General features: G+C 52.2%; 1 protein-coding gene across 1 annotated transcript in view; it reads left to right on the top strand.

Annotated features, from left to right (window-relative positions):
• Positions 1 to 12,695, top strand: part of lingo3a (leucine rich repeat and Ig domain containing 3a) — a 36,956-nt gene extending 24,261 nt beyond the window's left edge. The window contains exon 3 of the mRNA XM_064330321.1: positions 8,702 to 12,695. Coding sequence (XP_064186391.1) covers positions 8,746 to 10,563 — 1,818 coding nt within the window. The 5' untranslated portion in view covers positions 8,702 to 8,745 and the 3' untranslated portion in view covers positions 10,564 to 12,695. The remainder of the gene's footprint in view (positions 1 to 8,701) is intronic.
• Positions 12,696 to 12,930: the final 235 nt, after the last annotated feature.

Below are 12,930 nucleotides of genomic sequence, written 5' to 3'. Positions count from 1 at the left end.
TGTGTGCGTGCGACTCTGTGTGTATATGCGTGAGGTTGTGTAACTTGGTGTGTGTGTATGTGTGAGGGGTCGGTGTATGCATGCGACTCTGTGTGTGTATATGCGTGAGGTTGTGTAACTTGGTGTGTGTGTATGTGTGAGGGGTCGGTGTATGCATGCGACTCTGTGTGTGTATATGCGTGAGGTTGTGTAACTCGGTGTGTGTGTATGTGTGAGGTTGTGTGACTCAGTGTGTGTATCTGTGTGAGGTTGTGTGACTCGGTGTGTGTATATGCGTGAGGTTGTGTAACTCTGTGTGTGTATCTGTGTGAGGTTGTGTAACTCTGTGTGTGTATCTGTGTGAGGTTGTGTGACTCGGTGTGTGTGTATGTGTATGACTGTGTGTGTGTGACTCAGTGTGTATCTGTGTGAGGTTGTGTAACTCTGTGTGTGTATCTGTGTGAGGTTGTGTAACTCTGTGTGTGTATCTGTGTGAGGTTGTGTAACTCTGTGTGTGTATCTGTGTGAGGTTGTGTGACTCGGTGTGTGAGCCCATTGCCTTGCGTGTACTGTGCCGTCTCCCTGTCCGCTCCGATACCACGTCATGAGGCTGATGAGCCTCCGGTGAGCTGAGTGGGCTGATGCGTTCTGATGGGGTGGAAGAGCCAAAGCCAACCTCGCGCTTCTCTCTAAGGGTTGCTGGTTTTGGACCGGAATGTCTGTTTTTCAAATTATTTGTACCGGCCACGGTTTGTGGTCCCGACCCTACAATATCAATGTCTGGGTTAAATAATTCACGTGTTTGTGTGAGGGTGTGTGGGTGGATGCATGCGCACATGGATGCATGCGCGTGTGCGGTCGCAACTATTGCGGATTCGCGCTTGTTCGCTTACCCCCAACAATCCCCCCCCCCCTCAACCCCAAAGCTCCAAACCTCTGGTCTGTGATCGGTTTTGACAGCCCAACCCCCCTCCTACCCTATTTGTGATCAAGGTTCTAGCTAACCCCCCCCCCCCCACCCACACCCACCATCCCCCTGCAGCGGACGGCCAAACTTCACCAACGTACGCGTGCAGAGTGTCCGGTTTTGACACATTCTAAATCTGGCAACCCTGGTTCTATCCACTGCTGGGGTCTGTTCGCTAGGCTTCCCTAACCCTCTTGGGACCGGTCATCCGTACTCTGCATCGCTCGGTGGAGCCACAGGACCACACAGTCCCCACAGTCGCCTTACGCAGCTCAGTGGCTGTTCTCATTCACAACAAACTCGTACAATAGTAAATGTGATGCAATTATTATTCGTCTTTGTCATTTATAATAATTGCTCTCAGTCTGAGAAAGCAGTCTGGATCGTTCTCATTAGGTATTTCGTGCATGTTTTTCTTCACTAATTCCATCGAGCATATGGTTCCCTTCGCCTTCCCGCCCGCACAGTGTTTGGAAGTGGTGGTGTGTGAGTTGCTGCTTGGTGTGTCAGTGCGGTGCGCTGTCAGTGTGGTGTACAGATTCTGGGTATATATTAAATATTTCAACAGCGTTGATGCTGCTGAAGTTTTGGAACACTCCTGACGCGCAGAACCCTGAATTTTTCAGAAATCTTGTCAACATTTTTACTAACCCAGAGCGTACCATCATATGAAATAAGAATTTCGTTCTGAATTATTGAATTATATATATTTTTTTTAAATCACCAGCACTCTGTTTTTCCCCTCGGTGTCTTAAAGGTTGATGTGTTTTTCGGGGGTGGGGGGGGGGTTGTTGCTCTGCACAGTTGGCAGGAGAGAGCAGCTTGAGGACATACGCTGCGTAAGACGTGTCAGTTCCTGCAGCGTCTGTGGCGCATTAGCATTCAGCGACGGTTCGCCTGAATTTGGGACGGGCCGCGCGGATCCCGGAGGCGTGAAATCTGGGCAGGCTTCAGAGGCGAGCGAGGGCCGGACCCGCCTCCCCTTCCTCTCCGTTCTCTTCCTCCGTATTTTTCCTCTCTTCCTTACTCTCCTCTCTCTCTCTCTCTCTCTCTCTCTCTCTCTCTCTCTCGCCTCCCTCTCCTTTCTTCTCTCTCCTCCTCTCCTCTCTCTCTCTCTCTCCTCTCTCTCTCTCTCCTCTCTCTCTCTCTCCCTCTCCCTCTCCCTCTCCTCTCCTCTCCTCTCTCCTCCCTCTCTCTCTCTCTCTCTCTCTCCCTCCCTCTCTCTCTCTCTCTCTCCTTTGATGCGATGCGACTTATTCGGTTGGAGTCGCGCGCGAGCGGGGGGGTTGCTCATTTCCGCGGCGCTGTCGGAGTTTCGCCCGTGGCGAACTAAACTCTTCAACCTGAGACGTCAGCACGAAGCCCGCGCTTGCCGGAAAGCGTCGCCATCGCTGTGTTAAGAACCCTTTGTCGTTCTGCTTTCAGCGCTCTTTTAAGGGAGGCTTAACGCGACACGAAATTACCGAATTGTGTTTTTAGCGACTCTAAAGTTTTAATGATGGCTCAGGGGGTTTGCTAATGGAAACTACCCAGGCTAGCAGTTTTATAGATGCTTTTCCAGCACGGTGCTAAATCTGGCCTTCCTCGGCCCGCGTCTCTGAGTTGGTTATATAACGGCGTGCGTTAGCCTCGCTTATCGTCCAGTAGACTTGCTTCCAGTTTAAAGGGCTGTCCTTCCTGCTGTCTCTGCACAGCAGGCATTAAGGCCCTATGTGAAAGAGCTTTGGGCTGCTGTCACTGTGGATTCCTGCCCTCCTGTCACTCGTTCAACCCTTTGAAGAGTAGGGATTTTGCTGGAATGTTTTTGAAAATCCGGAATTGGATTTTTATTCCAGTGCGCTCTCGTTGCATGGTAACAGGGGGAAAAAAAAATAAATAAAAAATAACCTGCGATTTTGTCACCACTGCAGAAATATTTGTGCAGCCGAGAAGGATTCATTCAATGTCCAGTGTCAAAAATTTTACGGATGTCAAACTCCAGTTGTGGGGGGCTGCAGTATCTGCTAGTTTCTGCTGCGTTTCAGCACAAGTCATTGTTTGGCCAAAGAGCTCACACACCTTGTTGCCAAGGCCGTATAATTGGCTGCTCACTGAAAGGAAACTACAAATATCTGCAAGCACTGCAGCCCCCCAGGACAGGAGTTTGACACCCTCAGTCTACAGCGTTAATGGACCATAAATATTATAGCGTTTCTTGTGCCACACTTTGGAGATGTAGGAGATCTACAGTAAACTAAGATGTGACCGAGAGGAAGCTGTGACAATGTGAACCGATGGCTAGCGTCACCATAGTCTTATTGCACTGTAAGAAATGTACGCTAACCGCTAACACGGAGGAGGAGGGCCATGGGTAAAGGGAGATTTTTTTGTGTGTTAAACTGATGTGACGTTGCGACCGGAAGGCACTGGCAAATGACACTCCCTCCCAGGCCCCTGTCTTACAGGACTGCCTGGCCTGGCCTCTCGTCCTCGGGGTGGGGGTGGTGGGGTGGAGGGGGGGATGACATTTTGTAGCGAGGGCAGGGGCTTCCGCGAAGCTGACCCCGGTGTTCCGGTCTCGGGCTATTTAGCCGACGGCTACGGCGGCACATGCCAGCCGTACGCTGCCAGGCTGTCTTTTAAAACGTTCAGTTCTGTCGGCCGTAAGCCCTCAATGCCCCCCCCCCCCCCCCCCCCCCCACCCCCCCGCTTCAGATCCCCAGTCCTGCAGTTCTGCAGCGGAAGGTGTCAGCGGGAACGCTGCGTTAGCCGAATCCTTTTTACACGGCGCTGGGATTGAAATCCGCCCCCCCACCAAGCTCAAGGGAAAAGGGTTCTGAACGAATCTCGTACTCCTGCGCACGTTCTGGCATCTCGTCTTTTATTGTCCCGAGTGTTTCATTCCAGAGGTCTTGTAGTGAAAATGCAGAGGCGTAACACACACACAACCAGGTACAGGCCTCGCTTTAATACGAGTGCCTAGCCCCGGGCTGCTTCGGTAATACACTTCCACCGGGAAATCCAATCTTAATTTTGGCCAGGCGGCTTTAGTTTCTTAGTGGCAGGTAGCAGCGTTCCAAGCAGCATTACAGTTACTTTGACCCTGTTATTATTGTGGAAGTACACACGAGGTCAGCCATGCTTCAGCTCTCACCAGAAAGGTCAGCCACCATACTAGAGTCTCCCTGGACACCTAAGAAATGGCTATTCCTTTTAGTCCCCTATTGGGCACAGGAGTCTCTGGTCTTAACCCTTTTAAGAGTTGGTTTTGGAGTGTTCTGGAACTCCATTGCTTTCAGTTACCAGGATTGATTGTTACATCAGCATTAGAATGTTCAGCTAAGAACATTCTAATCACATATTTGTGATTTACCAAATTGACCTTATAGGGTTAATATCAAGAAATTATGATGAAACTTATACTATAAAGGGACATTTAATAAAATGAAATTAATATTTAAAAAAAATATTTTCACTGCATCATGTTATTGTAATCCAAGACACTTGTAGTAATAGTAATAGTATGTAAAATTATACTTTTCTGCCTGGTCATTGGAGGATATTTCCAAAAGATCTTGGAGTGGGAGTGCTGGTCTAGGATCAGGTTTCTCCGGTCTATATTCTAACCTCTAATCTTTTATGAGCTAAAAGGCAGAACTGATCCTAGATCAGCAAGCGGACTCTGAGATGCTTTTTCAGCATGGGTCCTGGCCGGTGGAGATGAATGGGTTGACCAGTGGCTGCCTTTGTTTGTGTGGGCTCAGTTTTGGGCAGGTCCAGTACCCATCCTGCAGCTGTACTGGGGTCAGTCCCCAGGGGGCGGGCCGTGTCACTGGGTCAGTAGGTCACGACCAGGGGGGAAAGCGCATCCCTGAATAATTCAGGGGCCGTTGACAGTAATCCAGACGTGTGTAACAGCACTGTCTTCGGGTTGCTGTGGGATTTGCCTGATGGACTGAGTCACCATCACTGTTCTCTGCCTTCTACCTGCCTCTGGGGTCAGACTGGGGGGGGGGGGGCGCACAACCATTTCAGAATTGAGGTGGGGGGGGAGGGTTCCGACGACCAAGAGTTGACGTGCTCTGAGCATACTTTTGTGAAACCTCAGGGGGTGGCTAAAGCGAACTTGGGTCCCACTATCAACCGGAACAATGCGGCTTGTTCTGAGAGTCGGAAAACACAAGGACGAGTGAGTCTCCCATTGGCTGGATTGTGGCCAATCCCTGCATGCAACTTTACCTGCCCTCCCACCCCATTGGTCTGTTCCAGTGTGCAGTCTTCCTGCCCCGTCCGTTGTGGTCGATGCTCTTTCGCTGACCTCCGGATCCCTCCCTGTACCCCCCCCCTTGACAGCCCCCCCCGCCCCGGGCCTCCCCGTAATCTGTCTCTCCCAAAACGGGGGTCTCAGCGGCCCTGTCCCAGCAGGGCCTCGATGTGCGCCCCGGCTCTTTCTGAAGCCTTTCAAAGCTCCCGTTTGATCTTCTGAGAGAACGGCTCTCCACGCGGGACGCTGTGCATCCTGGGTATTGAAGAGCTCTTTGTGTGTGTGCGTGTGTGTGTGTGTGTGTGTGTGTACTGTATGGAGACAGGGGGAGTCCCTCCGTACCTCTTTCCTCATTCCAAAGAGGGGCAGAATGTTCCTGTCCCGCCCAGCAGCCCCCACAGCCCCGTTGATGAGACTGATGATCATTGCTGTCACCGTGGCGACAGACTGATGCGTGTCCTCAGGCCACAGAATGGCTTTCCTCTCTTTCTGTTTCCCGCTGCTAACATTCTCCGAATCGCACCCACTCAGCCGCTCTAATGCTTATTCACGGAGCCAAATGACATCAGAGGAGCCAGAAATATGCACACACACACACACACACACACACACAAAGATGAAGACAAACACACACACACACAGACATAGACACACACACACACACACAGACACAGACACACGCAAACACACACGCACACACACAGCAACACACACATACAACACACACACACACATGACACGCAACGACACAAAACACACCACACACACGCACCACCACACACATGCCACACAACAACACCACACACCACCACACACACAACAAACACATGCCAACACACACACACACACACAAACGCATGCCCACACGCACGCACGCACGCACGCACGCACGCACGCACGCACGCACCACCACGCCACGCACCACCACACACACCAACGCACGCACACACGCACACACACACACACATAATGATTCAAACAGTGAGGTTCCAGTCGGCTGCTGCGGAACATTCCAGAGGCTTCTGGCGGTTTCGGGATTACGGCGGACGGATCTGCACGCGTGCGGCAGACCCCAGCTGTCGCCGCCCTCGGTCTCGCTCGGACCGACCGACCAGCTGATTGATTGATTGATTGACAGCCCCGGGGGGAGAGAGGGTTCCACGCACGAGAACGCTATGCAGGAGCGCTCGGCCCGTTCAGGCCGCCGCCTATGAGCACGATGATTTCACGCATTATCAATTCGCTTTGCATTGACCCAGCCTTGGAGGCGTGCCACCTCCCCCTCCACCCCCTCCACCCCCCCCCCCCCCGGAGCAGCACCGGGGCGAGGATTTAAACTTCAGCCGCGTCGCCGTTTTATTGTCTATTAACCGATATTTAATGCGCCCCGGTCGTTTTTTAACGAGATCGCATTATGAGAGCGCGGGGAGGAGATGAGATCCGTCCAGCCGTTAAGTTTTAAAAGGGGGGGCAAATCGCGATGTGCCTACGCAGACGGGCGGAAAGCCGCGTTAGCCCATTAGCGCTCCCGTCGGCGCGATAAGGCGCACCCTCTCAATCAGGCGGCTGACGGAAAGTTGGCGGGAGGAAGGGGCGGCGGCTTTTTTTGGCGGCTCTGGCGGCTCGGCGTCCCCGCGGGAAGGAGCCTTTAAAAACCAGGCGTTCGGCGTCGCCGTGGCGACCCCTCGCCCGCTCTGCTTGGAGGCGTGCCGTCGACAACGAGGTCGCGAGCGTCCGCTTGGCGGAATCGCCTCGGTCGCCTCGGCCGCGGGACACCGAATACGGGACCGGGAGTTCGGGGGGGGGGGGCGGGGGGGGGTGGGTCTTACCTCTCTGTGTCACCTGAGACCTGAGCTGAGGGGCCCGCAAAGGGTCTTTTGAGGGACCGAAAATTTAGCTGATCAATGGTGCGTGTGTGTGACGACTGCACTCCTCGACTTCTGGACCGGAGGTGAGCCTGCACCCTTTTTGCCAATGTATCCAGTTTCAGCAGTGAGGGAGAGGAATAGAGTTGTGTAGAGCTTGAAAAGAAAACAAAAATGGAAGCCAGCCAGCTAGCAAGAAGAACGGTCTTTGAATTCCAGCCTCTCTTCTCACTCGTCTCAGACTGTGGTTGTGTCCTGTCTTCATTTTCAGAGGAGTGCATCAAGACAGCTGCACGTAAACTTATTTTTTTCTGTGTCAAGAACTAATATATAAAAAATGACATTTTGAATCTGTGACTAATTTGTTGATGGGGTTATTTCACCTTGAGATCAGGGTGTTAAAAAAACAGATATTCTGATATTCAGGTATTCTGAATTTTAAATGGGTGAGTAATGCCTTCTACACTGCTGTATCACCACAGAGATCACCAAGTGAGATGATTTTGTCCTCTTTCTTGTTCAGCATCACTCATTTTCTCACTCGTTTTTTTCTTTCTCTCCCTCACTGTCTCTCTCTCTCTTTCTGTCTCTCTCTTCTCTGTCTTTCTCTCTATTTGTCTCTCTCTCTCTCACTGAGAGACTGGCGTTGATGTGAGTTTGTTTATATACAGTAAACATTGTAGCACATTGTAATATGCAGTAGCAAGTGTCTGGTTTTTTTCCCAAAAGCCGGCTTTGTTACTTTAACCCAAGGCCCGCGTGGAACACTTGGCTTTATCTTTAGCTGCCTTTGGTTCATGCTTCCGTCATACGCTGCACATGTGCGTTTCACATGCATTTTTGAAAACAGCCCCCAGGCATGCATCTGTTTGCTCCCCTTAATTATTTTGCATGTTTAATTTGCAGTTTTCTCGCCGTCTGCCGGACTAGAAGATAACACGTGTCAGGGAATGCCACATTGCATGATTTGCAGTGCATAGAATCATGGCACACTCTGCAAAAAAAAAATTAAATAATTAATTTTGTAGTTGCATACGTTCACAATTATGCAACCAACCACTCGATTACATTGGAACTGTAGGATATTACCTTCAGATTTTTCTATAAATATGATGTTGTACATTATGCAATACTGTACCAGCATAGATTGGCCTTACCATAAATGCAGTATGTGCACATTCCAGTATGTACTGTATGTTCTGGCAAAAGTCTGATCTTGATCTTCTGCAAAATTAATGCTGTAGAAATGACCTTCTATTTCCTTGGAAACCTCTGCATTTTTTCATGCTCTCCTGCATAGATTAATCGAAAAAGCAAACATTTGATCTCGCTTGGTGAATATGTGTCGTGGCACTTTGTCGGAAAAGTTCAATCAAAAAATGTCTCCCGCACTCCCTGGATTGGAGCCATTCTTTGAGGTCCATGCTTGAGACGCCCTGACAAATTCCAAGCTAACCCACGACGTCCTCCACGATGTTACTGGAATGTTCCGTCAATGTCACAGCATTGCCACAACAGGGCAGCCATGTTGTGGGGACGTTTTGCGTTAGCTGGGGATGCAGCAAACGTGCATGACGAGAGGAATCCTAATCCTTCTCTCCCTGTCTCTCTGTCCTTCTCCCTCTCCATCTGTGTCCCTGTGTGCAGGTGCCCGTCGCCGTGACCCAGCCCCACAGGGGTAGAGCGGGGGCATGGCGGGCAGCCCGGGGCTCTGGTGGCCCGCCCTGCTGCAGCTGCTGATGACGGCGGCCACCTCGCTGTGCCAGGGGTGCCCGCAGCGCTGCGACTGCGCGCCGCAGCTCCGGTCCGTGGCGTGCCAGCGCAAGCGGCTGACCGCCATCCCGGAGGGCATCCCCATGGAGACGCGGGCGCTGGACCTCAGCCACAACCGCCTGCGCTGGGTGGAGCACGGCGACCTGGCGCCCTACCCGCGCCTGGAGGAGGTGGACCTGAGCGAGAACGTCATCAGCGTGCTGGAGCCCAACGCCTTCGCCAGCCTGCTGGGGCTGCGCGTGCTGCGTCTCCGGGGCAACCAGCTCAAGCTGGTGCCCATGGGCGCCTTCGCCCGCCTGGGCAACCTGACCACGCTGGACCTGAGCGAGAACCGGATCGTCATCCTGCTGGACTTCACCTTCCAGGACCTGCAGAGCCTGCGGCACCTGGAGGTGGGCGACAACGACCTGGTCTACATCTCCAACAAGGCCTTCGTGGGCCTCCTGGGGCTGGAAGAGCTGACCATCGAGCGCTGCAACCTGACCTCCATCTCGGGCCAGTCGCTGTCCTACCTGCGCAACCTGGTCACGCTCAGGCTGAGGCACCTCAACGTGGCGGCGCTGGAGGACCAGAACTTCCGCAAGCTGGGCAGCCTGCGGGGGCTGGAGATCGACAACTGGCCCTACCTGGAGTACATCTCCCCGCTCAGCTTCCAGGGCCTCAACCTGAACTGGCTGTCCATCACCAACACCAACATCACCTCCGTCCCCTCCGCGTCCTTCCGCAACCTGGCCCACCTCACCTCCCTCAACCTCTCCTACAACCCCATCTCCTCGCTGGAGGCCTGGGCGTTCCGCGACCTGGTGAGGCTGAAGGAGCTGCACCTGGCGAGCACGGGGCTGGCGTCGGTGGCCGGCCACGCCCTGGGCGGCCTGCGGCAGATCCGCACTCTCAACCTGTCGGGCAACGAGCTGAGCACGCTGGAGGAGGCCTCCTTCCACTCGGTGAACAGCCTGGAGACGCTGCGCGTGGACGGCAACCCGCTGTCCTGCGACTGCCGCCTGCTGTGGATCCTGCAGCGGCGCAAGACGCTCAACTTCGACGGGCGCGCGCCCGTGTGCGCGGGCCCCGCCGAGGTGCGCGGCCGCACCCTCAGCACCTTCTCGGACTCGGCGCTCTTCGACTTCTTCACCTGCCAGAAGCCGAGGATCCGCAACCGGCGGCTGCAGCAGGTGACGGTGCGCGAGGGCCAGCCCGTCTCCTTCGTGTGCCGCGCCGAGGGCGAGCCGGCGCCCGCCATCTTCTGGATCTCGCCGCAGCGGTGGCGGATCACGGCCAAGAGCGGCGGGCGCGTGACCGTGCTCCCCGGCGGGACCCTGGAGATCCGCTACGCCCACGTGACCGACAGCGGCACCTACATCTGCATCGCCAGCAACGCCGGCGGCAACGACACCTACTTCGCCACGCTGACGGTCAGGGGCCCGCCGGCGGACGCCGCCCTGGTGGCCAACCGCACCTACTACGCCGGCGACCTCAACGACACCAACCTGAACGACACGCGCGTCTTCCTCAAGTTCACCCTGGACCTGAAAACCATCCTGGTTTCCACGGCGATGGGCTGCATCACCTTCCTGGGAGTGGTGCTCTTCTGCTTCCTGCTGTTGTTTGTGTGGAGTCGCGGCCGCGGGCAACACAAGAACAACTTCTCAGTGGAGTACTCCTTCAGGAAGGTGGACGGCCCGTCCGCGAGTGGAGGCCAGGGAGGCGCGCGCAAGTTCAACATGAAGATGATCTGAGACTGTCCCTATCCTTAAACCTTAACCCTAAGCCTAACCTAATCCTAAACCTAAATCTAAGCCTAAATCCAAGCTTAAACCTAACCTGACCCTGACCCTAAGCCTAAGACTAACCTAACCCTAAACCTATCCCTAAGCCTAATCTAATCCTAAACCTAACCCTAACACTATCCCTAAACCTAACCTAATCCTAAACCTAAGTCTAAGCCTAACCCTAAATCTAAGCCTAAACCTAACCTAACACTGACCCTAAGCCTAACACTAAGCCTAAGCCTAAGACTAAACCTAACCCTGACCCTAAGCCTGACCTAACCTTAAACCTAACCGTAAGTCTAAGCCTAAATCTAACCTAACCCTGACCCTAAGCCTAACCTAACCCTAAGCCTAACCCAACGCACATCTGTGACTTTAACTCACACGCACACACACGTCACATTTTTTCAAGAAAACTACGAAAGGACTTTTTTTTTTCTTGGGAGGAGACCAAAACAAAACTATACACGTACTCTAGAATGTCAGCATGTAGAACAACAGACTACCTTTTACATTGCAGACCATTTTGAATATGAACTTTGGAATTCTCGCCAGTTGTTTATGTTTTAAAGAGTTGCATGGATGAAAGTCCTCTGATCTCTGTGTGAAGCCCGGGCACTTCCAGGCTCACTCTGCCCACTGTAACTGAATATTTCATCCGTTCGATGATCTCTTCTGCCGGGTCTCATCCATTGCTGGTTGATAAAGCAATGGAAGCACTTGTTGAGTGGAAACAATGCAGTCTATCTCAACTGAGAGGTCAAGCTTGCTGAAAGCTATGCTCAGCTCCTCTGATTTTGATACCTTCTCTCCAGAACTATCCCGTGGCAGCTAGGAGGTTGGAAGCGTCTCCCATAATGCTTTGCAATGCTTGACTACAAGGCAGCCTCGCCCGTGCGCTCTGGTAGCGACATAATTGATTTCTGATGACATTAGTTCTTTGCTAAAGCCTATTAAGCAATTAAAGTTTAAGTAATTCTCTGACATCTACTATTATTGGTAGTCTCCGAGATTTAGCTCTAAATGGAAAAAACAAGTTATTTTTATCCTGCCATAAATGGAACAATACACAACAAAAATGATATCGGTGCAAACTCGTCAGGTTGGTTATCACCACTTTTTTCCCCATGCAAAATATATTCTGTAGAGTGTATCTATAAAAGGATATCTGGAAGTCCAATCCACATTGACCAACTTTTCTCACTGCCAATGAAAGATGAGACTATGCCTGACAGTCTTTGCCTGCAGTGCATTGTGGGAGAGCCTCCAAATCTGCATGTACTTATACTGTAAAGTTGATTTTGTAATAGAATATCACAAAGTTTTATATATCTGTTGTTTAAATGTCAATTGATGGGGAACTGAATACCTTGCTTAAAAAGGAAAAAGTAATCCAGTTGAATGCAGTTTAACATACAATTTAATTAACTGGCAACACATCCAGCACCTCTCAAAAAATTGCAATAATGGCGGTAATGTAATAAGGAAGAATTATTATAATATGTATTTGAATCTGTTATGGATGGTAAACGAATGTATGCTTCTGGTGGATGTTTTGTATGGGCTGGGGTAACCTGTGAGCTTGGAAGGGGGGGGGGGGTCGTAGCCCCAGACTATACGGTTACTGAGGAGGAAGGTGGAAGGTTGAGCAGGAGATGTACGGGGTGGTCAGATTTCTGCTGTATTCAGCACTAAATTGATAAATGAATGCAGTTCATTAGGTGAAAAGAGCATAACCCCATGGATTACCTGGACCAAGGTTTACGCCCCCCCTTCCCCCTCTGCTGAGCATCTACCTTCTCTCACACCACTGTGCACCAACGGACTGCCAAAGACTGACTGCCAATGTATTGCGTGGGGGTATTGTTGAGAGAGTTGGCACCACTGCATATCAGACCAGCAGGCATGCTCGCAGGGTCTCTGACTCTCTCACACATATGCGTACACACACACACAAACAGGCACACGCACACACACACACACACACACACACATACACACAGCCACACACAGGCACACGCACACACACACACACACACACACACACACACAGGTACACACGCACGCACACACGCACACACACACACACCCACACACCCACACACCACACACAGGCACACACACTCCCACACACACACACACACACACAGCATGCACACACACACACACACACACACACACACAGGCACACGCACACGCACACACACACACACTTACACAGGCACCCCCCCCCCACCACACACACACACACACACGCATCAACCTAGTCCAGGTAGCAGACTCCTCCCAGCCCTACAGACTCCTTGTATGAACATGGGAAGAGGTGTAAAGACG

This window comes from Anguilla rostrata, chromosome 4 (genome assembly GCF_018555375.3).
Source record: "Anguilla rostrata isolate EN2019 chromosome 4, ASM1855537v3, whole genome shotgun sequence".
Taxonomy (NCBI): Eukaryota; Metazoa; Chordata; class Actinopteri; order Anguilliformes; family Anguillidae; genus Anguilla; species Anguilla rostrata.
The sequence above is the reverse complement of the archived record's forward strand: the minus strand, read 5'-3'. Positions and strand labels throughout refer to the sequence as shown.